The sequence below is a fragment of the Pezoporus flaviventris genome, unplaced genomic scaffold (genome assembly GCF_033815535.1).
Source record: "Pezoporus flaviventris isolate CSIRO_AGI_PZ_B2104156 unplaced genomic scaffold, CSIRO_AGI_Pfla_v1 ptg000015l, whole genome shotgun sequence".
Classification (NCBI taxonomy): domain Eukaryota; kingdom Metazoa; phylum Chordata; class Aves; order Psittaciformes; family Psittacidae; genus Pezoporus; species Pezoporus flaviventris.
This window is the reverse complement of record NW_026892563.1, coordinates 38,556,163-38,576,927: the sequence shown is the minus strand read 5'-3', so window position 1 is coordinate 38,576,927 and position 20,765 is coordinate 38,556,163. Positions and strand designations below refer to the sequence as shown.

The 20,765-nt window shown below is 51.5% G+C and overlaps 2 protein-coding genes and 1 long non-coding RNA gene across 3 annotated transcripts; 2 read left to right on the top strand and 1 right to left on the bottom strand.

Annotated features, from left to right (window-relative positions):
* Positions 1–51: 51 nt before the first annotated feature.
* Positions 52–14,761, bottom strand: CLSTN3 (calsyntenin 3). The gene is made up of 18 exons (XM_061454179.1): positions 14,596–14,761; positions 11,827–11,949; positions 10,679–10,874; positions 9,994–10,202; positions 9,534–9,683; positions 8,694–8,879; positions 8,002–8,271; positions 7,768–7,880; positions 7,526–7,688; positions 6,339–6,395; positions 5,507–5,664; positions 5,176–5,324; positions 4,477–4,703; positions 3,190–3,360; positions 2,468–2,613; positions 2,201–2,336; positions 865–1,082; positions 52–780 (listed from the first exon to the last, which is right to left on the bottom strand). Exons 1-18 carry the CDS (start codon positions 14,678–14,680, stop codon positions 610–612), a joined length of 2,928 nt encoding a protein of 975 aa, XP_061310163.1. The 5' UTR covers positions 14,681–14,761; the 3' UTR covers positions 52–609.
* Positions 14,762–16,049: 1,288 nt separating this feature from the next.
* On the top strand, positions 16,050–17,676 carry RBP5 (retinol binding protein 5). The gene is made up of 4 exons (XM_061453130.1): positions 16,050–16,236; positions 16,502–16,680; positions 17,130–17,231; positions 17,570–17,676. The coding sequence occupies exons 1-4, from the start codon at positions 16,164–16,166 to the stop codon at positions 17,621–17,623; spliced, it is 408 nt and encodes a 135-aa protein (XP_061309114.1). The 5' UTR covers positions 16,050–16,163; the 3' UTR covers positions 17,624–17,676.
* A 478-nt stretch (positions 17,677–18,154) lies between these two features.
* LOC133269638 (uncharacterized) lies at positions 18,155–20,508 on the top strand. The gene is made up of 2 exons (XR_009743510.1): positions 18,155–18,538; positions 19,387–20,508. It is a non-coding gene; the product is annotated as an uncharacterized LOC133269638 (long non-coding RNA).
* The last annotated feature ends 257 nt before the right edge of the window (positions 20,509–20,765 follow it).

Genomic DNA, 20,765 nt, shown 5'->3' with positions numbered 1-20,765 from the left:
CTGCCTGTTTCTTTCCCTGCTTGTAGTGAAAAACTGCAGAAGCCCTGAACATTTTATTTGAAATCCATTTATTTTTAAAATCCACTTTGTTTCCTCATCCTTCTTCCCTTCATTCATTTACTTCAGTAGTATTGACAACTTTACAAAGCGACACAAGCTGCAGTGTTGGGTTTGTGGTTGGTTGACTGGGTTTGGTTTGGTTTTTTGCATGAAACGAGAATAAACCTCAAACGACAACATTGAAAAAATATACAATATATATATATATAATATCTGGGGAGGGGTTGTGAGAAACCCCCCTCTGAACCCTATGGCTGGCTCCTTCCATCTTGGTGTCCTTTCCAAGCCCCTCCTTCCTCAGTACAGTTTGAACTGTGCCAGTCATGTGCAAGTGCCCTAGTACATGGTTCTAGAGAGCCAGCTGGAGGGTCAGTAATGTGGGGAATGTCCACAATGGGAATGGCAGAAGTGGGGGAAGATGGGAGGCAGAAATGACAAATGAGGGAGGGAGTGCATGTGTACACGGTGCGGGAAGGAAGAAGTTAAAAGTAAGACACCTCCTTCCAGCCATATGTTAGGGGGATCCATTGGACTGGTTGTTTAAAGCTCCTAGTAGCGGCGAGAGCCGTCGCTTCTGCCCATGATGTGTCGGTCACCCACGTCGTTGCTGTCCGGCGAGTCTGGTGTCTCCGAGTCGGTGCTGTCATCTTCATCATCCATGCCCTCACCAGCCCTGCCTTCGCCACTGCCTCCTGCCCTCTCCTGGCAGCTCTGGTAGGACTGGGGAGGTGAGACATGGGGTAAGGGGAAGTATCTGGCAAACCAGCTGCAGGCCCAGCCCCAGCCCTTGCAGCTGCTCCTCACCTCCATGGGGTTGACAATGATGGTCAGGGCTGAGTCATCCCAGAACATGTCGCCCTCTTTGCTGCCACTGTTTGTGTGTCCCCCTTCAGCAGCCCCAGGGACCTCTTGCCCCGCTCCTCGCCGATGCAGGGAGTGGATGCGCAGGATGCCAAGGATCACCATGAGTGCCAGGAAGCCCACACACACCACAATGATGACAGTGGCAGCACTAGGGACCACTTTGGAGAAAGAAAATGAGAAGCCATGGTTAGACTCTGTCACAGAAACATGTTTCCAACCTGGCCTGCAGGAATCAGGGTTCCTGGGCAGAGCTTGGAGGTTTGGGGTCTGGGCAGGACCCAAAATCCTGACTCTTGTGCTCCCCTGGGCACGGGCAGTTTCTGCCTTCAGCTGCTCTATGTTTGCTTGAGGCCAGCATGGTCTTCCAGGTTGCCTAAGTCCAGATGCCCTCTGGTGTCCTGGCCTGCAGACTCTGCACATTACCCTTTAGCTCTAGGCTAGTAGGCCCAGCCTCTTCTCTCCAGATAACCCTGTTACCTGTAAAAATCCATCCAGGCTCTCTGTGGCTTTGTTCTGGGTAGTTCTGTGCAGCACGGACAACTTGACTGCTGCAATAGGGCAGAGCTGGGACAGGGAGAGGCAAGGGCTGGATTTTGATGCTCTCCCAGCACATGCATAGGCTGTCCCTGCAGTGGCTCAGTGCCAGCCACAGGACTGGACCAGGATCAGAGGCTGTAGGAAGCTGCAGCAAAATCTAGCACCAAAGGTGCTTTTCATGTTCCCTACAACAGGGAACCAAAACCAACACAGGGTCCTCTGTACCAGCCCTAGAGCTGGTCTGCAGTCATGCTTGTTGCACAGGGCTGCCAGCACAAACAAACAACTCTTATCTCTAGTCTAGCTTTCCAGCTTCTCTTTCCTCTGCTCTGGGGGCAAGTATCCTCCTCTTGTCTCTGGTGCCATCTATATTTTTCTGCCTTCCTCACCACCACCTAGTCCCATCTCTTTTTCTAGAGAGGTGTCGAGAGGTGTCAATCCTTGTTTTTCTCTTGCTGTTGAAGCTTCTTTCTGAAATCACATTACCCAATGTCATTTGTCAATGACATTACCCAGTGTCATATGGCTGTTCTTTTTAGACCTTCTCAGGTGTAGATTTCAAACTGCTTCTACATCAAGAAAGCACACACCAAAAGAAGGATTGTTGCACCAAGCTCTAAACCACCATTGACTGCAGTATAGAGACCCTGAAAGGAATCCTCTACTGTAAGTTCTACTACAATGACAGAAAATTAGCATCCTGACCCAATGAATGAACCCCAAAGATAACATTACATACTTGGGTTGTTATGGGTGCTTGCCAAACTGTGCCCAGATAGCTCTGGGGGTAAATGATGGCCTCGGTGCACAAACTGCTGGGAATTCAGAATATGGTTAGGATGAGCAGCTTGGTTCATGTTGTGGAGGACATTCACCTGCAGAAAGACCAGAGTGAGAGAGACTCAGCTCTGTGTTCATGATGCATTCTACACTGTGCTCATTCCTGTTCACCATGTTCGCTCCATGCATGCACAAGTACCTATGTGTGCATGTACTGATCATGTACCTCAACAGTAAACTCATTGCTGGAGTAGCGTCCATTCATCTCAGTGCAGGACAGGTGAAACTTCCTTTCATAAAGAGCAGCACCATGGTTGATGTGGTACGAGACCTGGCGTAGGATTTCCTCATAAACTGCGATGCTCTCCACACCTGAGACAAGAAGAGAGGATTGGTGTGGTGTGAGGAAGCTCCTGCTTCAAAATCATCTGGCATCATAACCCTGTAGCAACTAGGAGCTATAGAGGAATCCAAGGCAATGATGGGTTCATTATTTTTAGGAAGGGAGCAGAGATGGAGCTGAGCTGCAAAGAAATCCCTGCCTGCATTGCTAATACAAGTGGAAGGGAAGGAAGGATCAAAAGCAATAGTCCTGTTAAGTTCTGGAGAGTACAACAGTTGTACCAATCCACAATGAGTGGGATGTGCTGTCCCCCCCAGCCATGTCAAGCAAAGTGATGCTGGCACATGAGAACACCAAGCCCCAAGGAGTAAGTCGGGAGGAGTGATACAGATTTGGGTGAGAACTCGGGCACCATGCCCTGTACTACTGTGTGCTGGAGGAGGAGGAGCCAAGAAAATGGCCTGGGACTTCCAAAAGCCAGTTCAACAAACCTCAGAGTCTCACAGAGTACACCAACATATCTCTAGCATCAGATTAAGTGCTTCTCCCACTGATACCTGACAGTGAGAAAGACATAGACAGCTGTGGCCAAGGACAGGACATACCTGTGATGGTCAGGTAGGCAGAGGTGTTAACAAGCTCCAGGCCCCGCTGCTGCAGCAGTGCCCCATCCAGGAGCAGATACTCCCTCTCTGGGTCCAAGTCATCTCCTACCAATGAGATCTCGCAGCCATCCAGGTTGTGCACAATCTCATCTGACATTCGTGTGTCTGTCACTGAGATGCAAATGGAAAGAAGACAGGGCCAGAAAGGCAGCCAGCCATCAGTGAAGGCAGGAGTTACTCAGAGTGGTACCCATTTACTTAAAAGTGCTCACATCATATGTAATGGCTTCTCTTTCTCCTACTAGCACTGACCTTGAATAAAACCAGTGTCAGTCCAATTACTTGTTGTAGGAGTCCCCCTGGTTCTAATGACATTATTTATGCACATAATCAAGTCACTTAATTTTGGAACAACACACTATTATCAGACTGGTTCATGATAACACATCTTGGCTGTAAAGACTCTGTTGACAATGACAATGTGCAAATTAGGAACAGCTCTATCACACATTAGCAGACCCTAAGTGCTTTCGAAAGCTTTCCCCTGTCTCACTTGCTAACTGCTGATTACCACGGTTGGGATTTTCTTCAAAGAGGCAACCACATTCACCTTTTGAATGTGAGGTGAACCTGACTTCACTGCTTTCAGCAGGGCTAAGACCAACCTGTTCTAAGTCAAGAAACTTATCATCGCATGAGGGAAGGCAAAGCTTCTCAAGAGAAAGCTATGAGGAAAAAAAAACCATTACCAGATACGAAAGAAGTGAAAGGACATGTAGAGCATAGAGTGCAGAGAAATAATCTGAGGATGATGGGGAGAAATTGAGGGGCAGGATGTTACAGGGTGTGAGAAAACTGACTGGGGAATTCACAGGAATAAGTGATGCAGGAAAAGGTGGGAGGGGGTGAGAGATAAGGAAAGCAGGAAAGAATTAAGCAGGAGGAGACTGGATAAATGTAGGAGTGGAGAGGGTAACAGGCAGGACATCCATTCAGTGCTGGATTCAATAAAGGGAAATGTAGGTAAAATGTAAAAGGGATTAGGAATTAGCAGCCTGGGAAAGGAGAGAGTACGGCAAAGGAACTGTGTGCATAGAAAAAGTACGGGGAGGAGCAGAAAGGGATAAGAACCGATTAGCCTACATATTGGCACACAATGTGCCTTGCTCCTGTATTTGTAAACTCCCTCTTGCAGTTTTAATGAGGGGCTCCGCTTTCTCTGCAAGACAGCAGCTCTTGTAGGGCTTTCCAGTTTGTCAATTACACCTCGCCCTGTACTCCACTCACCGGTACCGTGCCAGTTCTCATCCTTCTTGGCCTCCACCTGATGAGAAATAGAGCAGCTGATCTGCAGGTTAGGGAACAGGGGGACCCCATCAGGAGCCTCAAAGTCTGATGCAGGATGAGCGGAGTGGGCATTGCCACTCAACAGGATCTGGGGGGCATCAGGCTGTAGCACCACAACGTAACCTTCCACATCAGGAATGGAGACACAGGACTCTTCGCTGAAACACCTGAAGGAGAATGGTAAAAAGCATCAGTTGGCCCAAAGTTGTAAAACAAAACCTCCTGCCTATTACTGCCAGAGAAGGGAATATTCTTTTTCTGGTAGTCTTCCTAAAAGCTTCCCTATAGCCTGCTGTGTAAGACAGAGAGATGTGTGGTAGGACTAGCATCACTGGGTTTCAGGTGACTTGGTCATACCCACACACCACAGAAAATTAAAACCAGCCCACATCCTTGGAACACCATGAGTGCAGAATGTAAAGTGAATGTAGAAGTTCTGCCACCTGCATAGACCCCAGTGCCCACATTACAGTATCCATTTGGATATTGCATAGGTCAATATTTATTTTCAGGAAGACTTTTACCCATTTTGAGACCATCAAATAGAATTAAAATACAAGGCGACAGAGTGTAATTTTAGTCAAAAGAGAGGTAGCCCTCTTGCTGCACTTCGCTGGAGGCACTGCTTTGTCCACTCACTTGACAGTAGTGGTGAGTCTGAGTGGCCGGACTCCAGGGGTAGCAAAGCGCAGTGAGTTCATGTAAGCCACATGCTGGATTGCATGGTTGAAGGTTTCCACATCATCACCCTCCAAGGTGAGCAGGGACTGAGAGGGGTTCACATGAACCTACAGGTGGAAGAGAAGGAAATACTCAGGGTTCTTCAACAAACACCATGAACCCAGGCTAAGAAAGACACAGAGGAGAAAGGTGGGCAGTTGTCTGAGGTGGGGGAGCAGGCAAAGTCCTGGGAAGCAAGGCTGGGGAGGAGAGTGGAGGAGACCCATGCAAGCTGGGCAGATGGGCATACCTTCATCCCTTTGCCCAGACTGTCGAAGTCACTGTAATCAAGACCCTCACGGCAGGCATACAGGCATTCAATAACCTCCCGGCTCTCCAAGCTACCAGGGCGCACAGTGAAGCCAGCCAAGTAACCATGGAAGTAGTGGTGTATCGACAGAGGATCTCCTGGGGGAAACATGGGAGGTGAAGGTTGTGAGAGACATGGCAAGGAGAGAGCAAAAACCACAAAAACAACAGTGGGGGGGACATATGGATGTTCAGGGAAGTAGAGAAAGACAGAGGAGTGTACAGAACATGGAAAAACAAAGACAAGAAGACGGGAGATGCTGAAGGAAGGAGATGACAAAATTCCAGATGGGGGAAAATGGGAAAACCAGACCAACAGACAGACCACGGCAGTGCCCGGTGGGTAGCATAGAGAGGTTTCTGCCAAACTGCTGAATGCCAGATGGAAACAATTCCTTGTTCCCTTCTCACACTGCTTCCTGTGAGGGCTTTTAAAAGAAGCTACACGTTCCATAGACAGGGATGAGGTGACATCTCCTGATGTCTCTAATGGCTATCGCATTCTTCAGAGACCAACTTTAATAATCAGGCATGAGGACTCTATCCACATGAAAAGCGTACTCCATCTCTCAAAGCAGGCTGTAGTTCTCCTTTTCATGCTCCACAGATATCAAGGTATCAAGGACCAATCTGCCAAATGAGGGGTTTCCTCCCAGGATGGTGGGAGGTGGCAGGACAGGACTGGGAGAGCTGTGTGAGGAAAGCACCATGCAAGAAGTGACAGCCATGCACAGTGAAGAAGGAAAGAGAACCGTCTTCTTTCTTCTCCCTACCTTGTATAGTATCAGTGGAGTTCTCGCTTCCTTTGATTTTCTCTTTGTTTTTCTCCTCTGCAAAAGGAGAACATTCAAACAAGCAATAAGGCATTGGAACAGGGTAGTTACAAGGTCAGGCAAATATCTATACAAGTGCTTGTACTGGCCAGTCCAAAGGAACAGCTCTGGAGTCATGTGCCAAGCAGTGCATCCTTCAACCCTAGAGACAGCACATTGCAGATGAAAGAGACCAAGTCCCTGTCATGAAGGGGATGGTGATTCTGTAGGATGAGTAACTTGGAAAGTATAAGGGGTTTTTCCTGGGGGGAGGGTTCTAGTTTGGTGGTTTGTTTGTTGTTTTTTTTCTTTTTTCTCCTTTCTCAATGATATCTATTTTGGGAATTAACCGATTCCTATTTAGGGATCATGGTCTTAGCCATGCTTGCAACAAGCCATGCATTCAACATCCTTTTGAAATTCAGATGGTTCCAGGAGGGTGTCCCAAGATGATTCATGTTTGCTGGGTATAAAAGGCCAATGGAGAGCACAGAGCTGTGGGAAGATCCATGATCAGGAAAAGTAGTACTACAGTAAAGATTTGATCTTACTAGAGTGAAGGCAAGCAGCAGGCAAATTCCTTTAGTTCTGTCCTGCTTCAGTCTTGAAGGAGAACTGAAAAGACCTGGGAAATGCAGTCTTATATCTCCACAGAATGGGTTTTAATCTGGTAGTGGCTTAACTATGTTCCTAACCTGATGTTTGATCTCCACAGGAGATCTTTCTCCTCTACAGAATGATTAGTGATTTCTTCATATAGGCCCTCAAGACACAGAAATCCCCATCGATACAACCAGCAGTATAAATAGTACTGCCTGCTCCCTGGTGAAAAGCTTTGACAGAAACGCCAGCGATTCAGAGAGTTTCAACCCTCCTCTGCCTGAAAGCTGGTTACCCATTGCATGTTCTACTGCTGTTGCCCAGGAAGCTGCCAAGGACACTTTTCCTTGAGCAATTACTACCATGGCCTGCTGGCTTGGTCCGTAAAGGAAGGAGACACACCAGCTTCGGTGCCAAGAAGGCAAGATAGCTGCAATGTGCTTTGCACCACTTAACATTGGGTGGCATCTCTTTCACCTCTTCTGGTTCCCCCTCCAGTCCCTTGTTTTCTGTATGGGAAGAGCACGGTTCAAGGAGCAGGCACTCACCAGTCCAGCAGGCTCCAATCATGAGTGAGGGCTCCTGCCGGGGCGGGTGAATGAGGCCATTGTCGTGGATGAGGGCAGGGTCGTAAGACACGCCATCCACATAAAGTGTGACAGTGGGGAACTCCAGGTTGAGGGCATAATGGTGCCATTCGTCATCGCAGACCTACGGCAGACAGCAGAGGAAGGGATCAGCAAAGGGCAGAAATAGAAGAGACATGAGGAAAAGGCAAATGCTCCCTCACCTGCTCAAGCTTCCAGAGGAATTTCACAGGCCTGGCGCTTTCCAGCAATGGCCAGTAGAGGAAAGCAATCCGGCAGCCGTGCACAGCCAGAGAGTAATGCGAGTAGCCGTCCTCTGCCAGGGACAAGCACAGGGAGTTAGATACCACAGGAGATTTCTCCCTTCAGGCATAATCCCTCCTAACGAGTCAGAGGCAGTGGGCGGAAGCGTCACCACCCCAGGAGAAGTGTCTCACCGCTGTGCACTGTACTGCAGATCACTGTCTCCTCTTCCCGCCTGCCTTTGCTAGGCACCACGGCATGCTTCATCCATACGGACAGGGTGAAGTGGTCACTCAGCCCCTCATGGGCATTCAGCCCATTCACCACAGGCACCTGGGCAGCCTGGCTGCCATTGAACCAGTAGATGAGGCTGCTGTCCTGGCTGTAGTGCACCGAGAGCCGCGCAGTCCAGTTCGCTGTGGGGCTAGGCACAGGCAGCAGGTCAATCTCTCCTGAGGCAGCGCCTACCAAGAAGGGAAGGAGTTAGGAATGTCAGCATGAGAGAATAAGAAGTCTGAGAATTAGGGGACAGACAAAGAGGGTGCCCCGAGGTTTTGTTGTAGCATCCTAGACCACAGGGAGAGGAGGAGTTGCCTATAGGCCTTTGGTGACTTTTCCCTCATCTGTGCTGGGGGAGTCACACAGACTCTGTGTACTGGGGCAACACACAGAAACCCCTGGCTTCCCAGCAAGGAGAGCACAGGGAGCCCCTTGTAAATATGGGCAAGGGTGCCCACTGCCCCCTAAAGTCCTCCCAGTCCCGCTGATCACAGCAGATGTGAGGAATGTCCCCCAGCACCTCTCCTGTGTAAGGCACAGAGCTAGGACCATGAAGCCCATGGTGCTGTGCCATAGCTGCCCTCTGCCCAGGAAAGAATCAACTCACCACAGAGTTTGCGTAGTGACTTCTCAGAGTAGTTATCCCGGTCACAGCCCTTGGCCACATGGTTTGTCTGCAGCTCCACTGTGGCCTGGATGTTCCACAGGGGCTCATCACAGGTCTCCAGGTGAATGGTGGGGAAGAGCGCAAGGCTGCCTGCACCAGGGGTGTACTCAATCCTCTTGTTCCAGCCTAATGAAGAAGAGTGAAAGAGGGGGATTATGTCCTGCCAAGGACCTGAGGACAGAATATTTGGCACACACACACAAGTGGCATCTATGGGCTAGCCTAGAAACAGAGATTTTTTGGCCCTTTCCATATTGAAACAACAACTCCATGCAGCTGGCACCAATGCAAGGGAAGACTTCCTAGAAGCACAGAGTCCAAATCTGTCATCTTCTACAGCTAGCATCAGTGTAGCATCAATCCTTGGATTGTCAGCCTCTCTTACCAGGTAAAGCAGATATTTAGCTGTGTTGATTTCTCCTTAATTCTATTGACTAGGGTGAACCTGTAGGCACACAACACCTCCAGAAAAGCCAAATATCCTCAAGACGAGCAGCCTTTGAATACAATCTACTTTGAATACAGTGCATGAGCTTTATCATATTATACATATATTATATATTATCAAATACATAGTAGTATTTGATTTTCCAAAGTTGGAATTGCCTTTCAGTGGCTTTGCAACAGACTGATATGTACTGCATCCCATTAGATGGGACTGACGGGTTGGTGCCAGAACTGAATTTATCTGTGTCTATACAAATATCTGCAATGAGTAGGACTGAGTCATAGTTCAGCAAAAGCACAGGGAAGACATAACTGTGTTTGGGAGTTTCATACCCTGCCAGCTGGGCTTGCAGGTGGGTTTCACCTGGATTTCCACTTCAGCATCATCAGAAGCCCGCTTCTTTCCACAGTCATAGGCTGTCACTGTGAATTTGTAGACACGATCTCCACTGTACTGCAGCTTCTCCGTGTTCTCAATGTTCCCTGGTTAGCAAAATAAAGAGGTCAAGGGAGAGGAATTTCAGTCTCCTTGAAGATATTCCTTCTAGAAATCACTCCTATTTATGATTAACCACAAAAACAACCAAAGAAGGGTTGAGCCTCCCCCTCCAGTGCTACTCTGTAAGAGCTATAGCATCCCACAAAATGGCTGCTGCATCTCTGCACCAGGAGAGATAGATCAGCAGTGCTAGAACATTCATATAGCACAGCTCTGCCATCAAATGGGACTGGCAGAAAGGGAGCAAAGCAGGAAAGGGGGAGTGACATGCTCATGGTAGGTGTGGATTCTTACCGTCATTGTCAATCAGAAAGGGAATATTGGGGGTCAGGATCTCATAGTAGCAGATCTGGCTGTATTGCGGAGAGCAGTCTCCATCAATGGCCTCCACACGCAAGATGCGGTCATACAGCTTTCCTTCAGTCACTGCCACACGGTACAGCTTTTCCACAAAGACAGGAGCAAACTCATTCACATCATTTACTCGAACGTGCACCGTGGCCCTGATACAGAGAGACACCAGTAAGAACAGGCTGGCTGATTAGGAGCCACATACCCCCTACATTTCAGTATAAAACACTCCCCTAAAAGTGCACCAGTCTGATTTCCAGCCATCAAAAGCAAGGATGAGGAAAGAGACCTTGGTTTCAACACAACAAGGAGCACAACAAAAGCACACAGGAGCTTGGACAATGGTTTACCACCCCAGAGGAAGAGCAAAAAGGAATGATAATGTAATCTGGACCTCCTGCCAATATGCAGCAATATACTGTCAAGCAGCCCTCACTTCTAGTGGTATTCAGTCATGTGACTCAGTCAGTGAGCATTTCTATTTGGGTCTTATTTGCATGTTGAATTATAGTATTAAGGCTAGAGAAAAATACTTCTGGCTAAAGGAAGCACTTCCACAGCCATTTCCATCTGTGTTTCTGTGATAGATCACATTTTGTAACATGCAGCAATGATTGCATGGACTTACTTGTGTGATTTCTTGGTATTTGCTCCATCAGGTCCCTCTCCACAGTCATAAGCCTGGATGGTGAACGTGTGCTCCTTATGTGCTTCACAATCCACTGGTTCCTTGGCCCGTATCAGCCCCTCACCTGTAGCTTTGTCCAAGATCACAGCTTCAAAAGGTACCCCTGCCCCATGGATCCTGAAGCCACAGATTTCACCTGGTACCCACAAAGGCAGAGAGGAAGGGAAGAAAGAAAAGGACTAAGGAGAGCATCTTATGTCTCCTTGCTTTCCTGTCTCATCTTTTCTTCCTTTCTAACTTATGCTCTTGTTTCTTCCTCTTTATCACATCTCATTTTGAGCAATTTCTGGTTCCCTAAGTTCCTCCTGCCATCTCTTACAGCCATTAATGATACAGATTGCCCTCTACTGGACACTACCCCCACGGCAAGGAATCTTGACCAGCATCCAGAAATTACTAGCGGTTACAAGGCTCAAGCTACATTTACCAGTGCTACACACCCACGTATTGAAGGAGCACCTTATTTCTCCTCTGCATCCCTCACAGAGGCAAAACAGACCATATATTGCAGATAGGCAGCCAAAGCATGAAGATCCGTGATGTCTCATCCACCCACACAGGCAGAATGTGCACAGTACTGCAGGGAACTGCAGATAGGGTCACATCAATCCTAAAGTTCAGCTCACAGGGACCACTTCTCCTCTCCCAGAGCTGAGGGACGATGCGTGAGGAAGCTCCAGGCATGGCCTAAGCCAGGACCAGGAATACAACCCTCATAAAAGCCCTGTCTGCAGTTTGAGGGATCTGTGCTTACTGTGAGGGGATGTAGCACTGCCAATGAAGTGTGCCCTACCAGCTTCCTCCAGTGCTCACAGCACTGTGCATGTGATCCTTGGAAATAGCAGAACTGCGTCAAAAAGTAGCTGGCTCCACCCTCACTTTCTCTCCCTAAGGGAAACAGCTCACAGCATCAAATCAAGCCCAAATTGCCTCCAGACTTCACTGGGGACATCCTCCGGAACAAGGTTTGGAGGGTTCACTTCCTGCAGAGAGCTAGAATCCAGCACAGGGATGAATGGCATTCTGTCTCTGCCTCTTCCTAAGTCTCTCCCTGCCTCCCACCCTTCCCAGAGCTGTTACCCACCTACCTGCATAGCGCAGTGGAGCATCTTTGTCCAGTGCAAACAGTGGTGGGTTGAGCAGGACTGTGTTGTCATTCTCCATGATGATGCCCTGATACTCAGCTTCAATCCAGGGTTTGTGCTTGTTTGCTGGGGCAGATTTGGGAGTGGGGATGGAGCACAGGAATGTATTAGCCACCAATGACAGATTCAGTGGGACAAGAGCAAAATATCATCCAGTGGCAGGTAACAATCACCCCTCCCCACCTTCTCTGGAAATAAAGTCTAAAATAATAGGCTGGGAGGAAGAAGTTCTCTTTCTCTAGCTCTACTCCATATGGCTCCTGGGACTGGGAGACCTCATCAGAAGCAATGTGTACCTTCTGGCCTCCTCATTACATTCTTACCAGGAATATGTGGAGAAGCATTTGGGTGCCCAGGAAAGTTGGAATGGTTAAAAAAAAAGCCTGAAATCAAGAGGCAGAAGTAGTCTGATTCTGGAGACAGATTCTAAATGCTAAATCCTTTAGCTCAATGAAGCCGTAATTAAAGGATCTAGGATACATCTTTCCTTGGGGTGTCCCAAGGGGACAAGTCTTGTATGCAGCCATTATCACTTATTCCTGACATCCTCTGGACTAAGGCCCAGGATCCACACACGCGTACCCAGGTACACTTTCAGTCAGTCATTCTATGTGAATTAATAACCTACTCTGAGACTCCCATGCTCCTTCCTTCCCCACTCCATGGCAAGCACCATATTCCCTTGGCCCTTCCTTGCTAATCCTGTTGGCTGGAGCCCAGCCAGGCTTGGCATGGAGGCAGCAGCCAGCAGGAGCCTCTGAAAAATGTCACAGGCCCAGAAATAGCAAATTAATCTTTATCACAAAGGCTCCAGGGCAGGGAAAAGGAGAAATGGGGGTGGGGGGGTGAAGGGGAGGGGAGAGAGAAAAAAAAATCATTATAAATTAAAAACCCCTCCCCCATGCCCACCCCCTGCCAAATGGGCCTCTGAGATTATATTACATGGCCTAGTTACAACCCCCCAGTCCCAGATAATCCCCCACTCTCCCACCCCTCGGAGGCCAAGATTTATTACAACCAAGCAACGCCTTGAGCACAGCATGGGTCAGAGCTGGTGGGGAGTAGGGTACAGAGCCTTTCCCCTCAAGGGCACTACTTCCAATATGGGAATTCATCCTCTGCAGCACAGTATCCTCTGGAACCACACCAGCACAGCGTGACGTGTTGACTTGAAAGGGACAGCATCCCCTACAGCCTCTGCAAATGGGGGTGAGGGGATGCTGCTGGAGCTGGGCGGTGGCTGCCAGACAGCAACAGGTCAGAATGGGGGTGCTGCAGCACCCCCGGAGCGGGCAGCCCCAGCCCGGCAAGGCAGCAGGGAGCGGGGGTTGGCATTTCTCCCTCACCGTATTGATTGACATTTATAAAGCATTGCGTAGGAAACCCAGACAAACATCCACCCTGCTCTGTAAGCAGGTGGAATCCTCCCTGTGTGCAAATGCCCACATTCCAACCCACCCTTCCATTGCCCCCACTAGATTCCACTCCGTGACGGCTCTATTCCATGCGCCGCACCACCGAGGTGGGAATCTGCAGCTACAAATACCAAATGTGCCCTGTTGCTGGGGTAACAAGCCGATGGTAGAGAGAGATAAATCCTTTGCTGCATTCACCTGCAACTTGGGAATCACCAATCTGATTTCTTGGGAAATGAGTTCCTGGAGGTTACAAAACCATTTTTGGAATATTTTTAGGGTACAGACTCCCACCAGCTTCAGGAAAGCTCCTGTAAATCTAAAATAATTTGCCAAAGGTGGGTAGATGTTTCAGAGCATAGATTTACAAAGAAAAGAGAGAATCCAGAGTGGAAGGGGCCCTGCCTTGCCATTGGGCCCCTTGGCACCAGTACAAATACATGCCCCTGCCAATGCCAGCATGCACAGAGCTCCTCGTTGCACTGCCCTGCATCCTTACCTCTTCCTAAGAACAGAGGATGTCACATTCCCTGATGACCCCACCTGGCATGCTCCCCAATTCTCCCACCCTGCCCGAGTATTGACGCACAGACTCCCCTCAGATGAATTCCTCCTGCCTGTCCCTATAGCCACAGATTTAGAATCCTACACCTTTCTCCTTTGCTCTACGTGGTCAAAGAACATCTGCATTCAGAGCGCTACAGCCATAGCATGAGGGTTTGGGGCTTTTTACGTATTTAGCACATAAAATACTGTTTGATCCTAGCAACCTGCATAATTAACACATAACTGGAAAATAATTCCTGTTGGCAGATCGCAGATGGATGAACTAGAATGAGAAGATGGAGACAGGGGATGTGTCTTGGAGACCACAAAGGTCTGTGGAGAAGCAACACATTCTCTCAGCACGCTAGGGAAGGGAAGCTAAATCCACATGGCAATAACTGGAACAAAAGCAAGACAAGTGACTGGAAAAGGGCAAAACGCGAAGGGAATGCTAGAAAAACAGAAAGAAGGAAAATAAAGGAAAGCGATGACAGGAGGCAGATGGAGAAAGTAGACAGAGAGGATGGAATGAGGGCACCCGAAGGGGCACAGAGAGACGGAGCAGCCGGGGACAGCGGAGATCCCACGATAACATCGTGCCATGCGAAGCCGACGGGCAGCGCGGAGCCACACCGCCACCGCGCAGCCGGTAGGGATGAGCCGCGGCCCCTCAGCCCGCCGTGGGGTCCCAGCGCACCGTCCCTCCGCCGCCGCCGCCCGGGACCGTGCCCGCGGCGCTGCCGCCGCTCACCTTTGTTGGAGGCGCTGCCGGGCAGCGCGGCGTAGAGGCAGAGGAGAGGCAGGAGGACGGCGGCGCGGTGCCGGGGGAAGCCCATCGCGGCGATGGGTCCCAGCCCGCCCGGGGCTGCTGGACAGCGGCGGGCGCTGCCCGGCCCGGCCCGGCCACGGCCTCGCTCCCGCGGCGGCGGCGGCGCGCAGGGACGGAGCGGTACCTCCGCGAGCCCCGCTCCGCTCCACGCCCGGCCCCGCCCCGGCACTGCAGCATGACGTCACGGGCGCGGCGGGGGCCGGCGGGGGTCGGCAGCCAATGCGAGGGGCCGCCGCGCCAGGTGCGGCGGTGCGGTGCGGTGCGGTGCTGTGCGGTGCTGTGCTGTGCTGTGCTGTGCGGTGCGGTGCGGTGCGGTGCTGTGCTGTGCGGTGCTGTGCTGTGCGGTGCGGTGCTGTGCTGTGCTGTGCTGTGCTGTGCTGTGCGGTGCTGTGCTGTGCTGTGCTGTGCGGTGCGGTGCTGTGCTGTGCGGTGGTGCGGTGCGGTGCGGTACTGTGCTGTGCTGTGCTGTGCTGTGCGGTGCGGTGCTGTGCTGTGCTGTGCTGTGCTGTGCGGTGCGGTGCGGTGCGGTGCTGTGCTGTGCTGTGCTGTGCGGTGCGGTGCGGTGCGGTGCGGTGCTGTGCTGTGCTGTGCTGTGCGGTGCGGTGCGGTGCGGTGCTGTGCGGTGCTGTGCTGTGCGGTGCGGTGCGGTGCTGTGCTGTGCTGTGCTGTGCTGTGCGGTGCTGTGCTGTGCTGTGCTGTGCGGTGCTGTGCTGTGCTGTGCTGTGCGGTGCGGTGCTGTGCTGTGCGGTGGTGCGGTGCGGTGCGGTACTGTGCTGTGCTGTGCTGTGCTGTGCGGTGCGGTGCTGTGCTGTGCTGTGCGGGCCGCTACCCCCCCTGTCACCGCAATCCGGCCAGGGCACGGACAGGGGCGAGGGCTGGCGGAGGGGTTGGAGGGGGACTTCAAAACCGGCGCCCGGTGCGTTTCCCCGGGAAGCATCTCGCAGTGCTGGGAGACGCGGGAGTAGCAGGCGGGAAGGGGGGCGTGAAGATCGGAGGGGGGGGCGGGGGAGGTGCCGCGGCGAAGGGCTGCAGGCAGCATACGGACTGTACCGCCCATTCGCACCGGGCTCCGCGATGGGCTGGGGAGAGAGGGTGCCGAGACGCTGCTCTGAGGAAGCTCGCAGCTAACCCGTGTCACGGTGCGAGGAGCGGCAGGCTGCGGGGAAGAGTTGCCGCTGGTCGGTAGCCAAGAGTTTAACATCAGCAGCCCCCAGGGAGGGCGGAGAGTGAGGAGGTGACGGCCGCTCTCACGTCCTGCCCAGCCGAGGCGGAGATGCTGGCAGCAGGGGCAGTCCCAGCCTTTTCCGCGCCCCCCGGCGAAGGGACTCTTACTGCAGCGGGGAGCCCGGGGGCCGGGCAGCCCCGCAGCCCTCGCCACACCGCGGGAGGGTAAACCGGCCCGCCCGGCGAGCCTGCTGGCTGCCCGCTCGGTACCTGTCTCGCTCCTTGCTGTTTCCTCCTCTCCGTCGGCCCTGTCTTTCTGCCCCGGGATGCCGCCCAACCTCACCGGCTATTACCGCTTCGTCTCCCAGGAGAACATGGACAATTACCTGCGCGCTTTAGGTAACATCACTCTCCTCATCCCTCTCTTTTCTCTCCCTTTGCTCTTTTCTGCCCCTAAAGAAAAAAAAGTCACAAGTCATGGAAGGGGTTTAGGAACCCCCTGGTCCTTCTGTCTGTGCCCATCGCTTTTGTGCTGTGGTGGGCTGAGGGAGGAGATACCATGGCTGTGGCTCCCTGGCTAACAGAGTGGAGTTCTGCAAGGATGCTGCTAGATGAGGGGCCCAGGTCGTCTACAGATCTCCCCTCCCTCCCTCTCATTCCCCAGATATCAATGTGATCTTGCGAAAAGTGGTTTGCCTTTTGAAGCCCGATAAAGAGATTATCCACACGGGGGATCACATGGTCATCCGCACGATCACTTCCCTGCGAGACTATGTTATGGATTTTGACCTGGGAGTCCAGTTCGAGGAAGACCTGGGACCTGTGGATGGACGCAAGTGCCAGGTGAGAAGCCCAAGCTGTGCAGTTTAGCAGCAGACTGGGATGCACTAGAAGGTCAGGTACCCGCCCAGCTTTTGATTCATGACTCAGGTGAGAGTCCAGCCCAGAGTTGTCATGCCCATGCAGGTCCAGGAAGTTCTATGAGTACCTCACTAACACCAAACAGCCAGAAACCCAGTTCTCTGGGACCCAGAGGCTATTATCCTCTGGAGCAGAGCCCTGAAAAGAAAGAACATCAGCCTGCTTGGCAGTACTCTCTTGCACTTGGAAGCCCGAGGGTCATTCACCTCCCGCAAAGAGCATCAGTCCCAAGGAGCCACTGAAGAGACACCAGATGAGGAACTGCATTTGTAAATGTGTGAGAGGAACTGCCAGTGTCATCACTGGGAACCTGGATTGCCAGGACCTGCTTCCCTTGGGACCATGTCTTCCCCCTATTTTCTCTTTTTCAGACAACTGTCTCCTGGGAGGGGGATCAGCTGGTGTGTGAGCAGCTGGGAGAGAAGAGGAACCGAGGATGGAGGCACTGGCTGGAGGGGGACCAGCTGCATCTGGTGAGGAGGGGTCCAGCACAGCCCTCTAAATCCCAGTGGCAGCGGACAGGGGACACGCAGAGCGGGGCTCTGAACTCTGAGGCATGCAGCTTCCTTCCAGCTCCCTTCAGACTCTAGCCCCGGCTCCTCGGGGGGCAGAGTCCACTACACACAAACATCCGGCTCCAGTTAAGGAGGCTCGGGAAAGGCGACGGCCCTTCCCTGCCCCGCGGCTTGACCCCTGGGGCTTTGGGAGGGGTGTGCAGAAGCATGTGGCCGGAGGGCGGGCAGGGCGGCAGCTGGCGAGGGAAGCGAGTCGGGGATCCAGCCTCAACTCCTCTTTCGCCTCCCTTTCCTAGCGCATGACCGCTGAAGACGAGGTGTGTGTCCAGGTTTTCCAGAAGGTGAAGTGAGCGCTCCGCCGAGGGATGCCCCGCATTGACAAAACAAACAATGCCCGAGGGAGCCAAGCTCCCCCGTAGCAGCCTCCTTGTTTTCTAACGCCTCGTCTCTCGCCCAGCAGCGGCCGGGGCGGCGGCAGGGCGGGACGGGACGGGACGGGACGGGACGGGACGGGACGGGGGTCACCGCGAGGCCGGGCCTGCGGGCAGCAGGAGGCGGTGAGAGGAGGCGGCCGCGGTGGGCCGGGGCGGGAGGGCGATGGGCTCCGGCTGCACGGAAGCTCCTTTCAGAATAAGAGTATTTGGGGAGTAGTAGTGGTGCCGGGGCTGCCCCACGGCCGGGCCCCCGCAACCCCCGGCACCAGGGGAAGCAAGAGGTGATGCCCAAATGGGAAAGGGTGGCTGAGGCTGCCCCTCCTGCAGCCGCCAACACCAGCCACCTTCTCCTGGCCTCTGGGGTGCCACATTCTTCTCAGGATGCTGGCACCCTCAGGCAGAATGGGTTGAAAACAAAACGATCAAAGATTTTTGTGTATCGTGTGAAATCGGAGGGTTGGGACAAGGGAACTGAGCTCCTCAGAAGGTTCCGAGGGTGAGAAAAGCTTAGCCTCTCCTCCTCGTATACAAGATGATGGCCAGCTCCAGTCCCAGCTCTCCTGGCGTTCTTGGCAGCCATTCCCCATGGCCATCATAGTTCCCCTGGTTCACAGATCCTCCCTACAATCGGAGACCAAGCAACAGAACAGGCAGTGAGGTCCCCTAAAAACCCAGACCAGTGCCGAGGAGGTGTCCTTTAGTGAAGACATCTGATGTGCATGAGCCCATAGGCAGTTACTTCCAAAGGATGCTTGTGTTTGTCCCCTGGAAAATGAATGAAGGGCAGGGTATGCAGAAATGTGTCACTACAGACATCACCAGGATCAAGAGGTAGGCAGATGTTGAAAATACAGGCCCTTTTCACAAGAGCCAGGTTGGATGGGGCTTGAAGCAACCTGGTATTCTGGAAGGTGTACCCAGCAAGCAATCATAGCCGTGTCATCCAGCCTGTCATTTATCTGCTTTATGCAGACATCTATAACCCCATCATTCCTTCTATCGCAAGGAGCCTTTTTTGTATCACAAGGTTGAAAGGGCAGAGGTTTGACTGACAGTAGCTGAAGCTGATTCAACGGTTGCCCTCTTTATACTCCTCCATACAGTAAGAGTCCATCTGAGCTGTTTCTGACCCCAACACCAAGCTGGCTTCACCATATCCAGACTGATATCTTCAGGAAGTATCTGGTTGGACCAGAACCATAGATAAGAATCATACCCCCTTGATGTGGTCCACACTCATAGTAATCATAAGGGATAGTATTCCAGCCTATTCTAGGGCTTCAGTTAGTAGCTACCAGCACTGTTAATTTAATCATGATATGGGTATGATGCCTAAGTCAGATGGTGACTTTGCACAACAGTACTATGTCACTGAGACACGAGCCTGTGGGATGTGACGATGCATAAGGCAGGGGAAAGGGTGTGATATTGGGAGGACATTGTCTCATGGCTTCTGAGGTTGTAGAGCAGGTTTCTTTCCAATGGCCTCCTGCAACAACTGTATTCAAAGCAGGAGTCTCCATCAGAGGGTATGGGCATCTTTGGCTGTGCTGAAGATCTACAGTTTCTTTACTTTGCTCTGATACTGTCTGGATTTACTGTCCAGTCCTCTCACAACCCAGCTGAGCGAAGCAGGCAGCAAAGAGGTGCTAGTTTTGGCACATTCCCCGGTTCTACAGGTATTCTGCTCTCTAGCAAAGTAAGGCACAGACACACTCTAGAGGAGAAAAAAGGTATCAGGTATTTCCTGGCTCTGATGTGACACAGAGGGCTGCACAGAACATCTGCAGCGGAACACCACCAGTGGGAGCACTGGAGCAGGACTGAGGACACAGCTGTATTATCCAGATCAGGTCTATGGGACATGTATCAGAGGAGGGCTGCTCTAGTACGGCACATCCCCAGCTAACCACCCTTGTTTCACCAACTGACGGTCTCTCCTAGCAGCCCAGACGGTGCTGTCGGGGCGGGGGGAGGAAATGAAGGCACGGGAATTGTGCCATGAAAGTGCCACGGGGAGCTCCCAGTAGTGCCCCCCTGGATAGGAGATTCCTTGTCAAGAGCACACTGAAATGATCAGCTTCCTTACAAATGATCCTCATTCGTTTCTGTGAATCCATGTTTCCCCAGGAAACACTCTGTTCATAACAGATCTCCCAAACAGTCATTCCCAGTGCTTGCCACCTACTTTGCAGATGTGATTTTCGAGTAAAAGCTTTCCTTCTGGTGGTACAGAGAGCCAGCTGAACCTGCTCCAGCACAGCAAAGCACAGCGGTGAGCCTGCCCAAGTCTGTTCATCATGCAGAAGAGATATCTGGACATCAGGAAGTACTGGGCTAATGTCCCCCACTTCATCTTAATTCTGATGTGTGGGGCCATATGGTGTTATTACAGAGGCACCAATTGCTTGTTGATGTGATCTTTTCCAGGTAATAATTCAAAGATGCTCAATAAGCAGGTTCTCTAGTACACTGCCATAAACATCCCAAAGATGATGTCTGCATTCTTTTTAACACTATTTTCATCTTCATTCAACATGTTTTGTGTAGCTATGAATTATTTCCCATGATTTCAATGCAAGAAACTTACTTATTTCTCTGAAGCCACCCATAATTCTAAAAAGAAAACACTAAAATGGTGGGTTTACGTCTTACACCGAAGTCTGAAGCTAAGGCATTTTAAACTTCCCGAAGCTGGTGGCACACAATATATCTTGGGCACTATGTTGATAAAAGCCTGAAATGTGTTTGCAAGTTGCTGTTTTTATCTGATTTCCCCATTGAATACTGAAGGCCTTATCTATCTACCTTGTTTCTCCTAAAAATGCTTGCAGAAGGAAGAGCAAGAAGGTTCCTTGGAAAGGGACTTGTTCTCAGAAGTCTTAATTATAGGATCCCAGACTGGTTTGTGCTGGAAGGCAGCTTAAAGCTCATCCAGTTCCAGTCCCCTGCCACAGGCAGGGACACCTTCCACTAGAGCAGGTTGCTCCAAGCCCTGTCCAACCTGGCCTTGAACACTGCCAGGGATGGGGCAGCCACAGCTTCTCTGGGCACCCTG

Coding starts and splice junctions, on each gene's coding strand:
- CLSTN3 (XM_061454179.1), bottom strand. CDS start 14,680: ATGGGCTTCCCCCGGCACCGCGCCGCCGTCCTCCTGCCTCTCCTCTGC. Junction 11,950..14,595: donor CGGCAGCGCCTCCAACAAAG/GTGAGCGGCGGC, acceptor AATCTGCCCCAG/CAAACAAGCACAAACCCTGG. Junction 2,337..2,467: donor GCAATGAGTTTACTGTTGAG/GTACATGATCAG, acceptor GTCTTTCTGCAG/GTGAATGTCCTCCACAACAT.
- RBP5 (XM_061453130.1), top strand. CDS start 16,164: ATGCCGCCCAACCTCACCGGCTATTACCGCTTCGTCTCCCAGGAGAAC. Junction 16,237..16,501: donor CAATTACCTGCGCGCTTTAG/GTAACATCACTC, acceptor CTCATTCCCCAG/ATATCAATGTGATCTTGCGA. Junction 16,681..17,129: donor TGGATGGACGCAAGTGCCAG/GTGAGAAGCCCA, acceptor TCTCTTTTTCAG/ACAACTGTCTCCTGGGAGGG.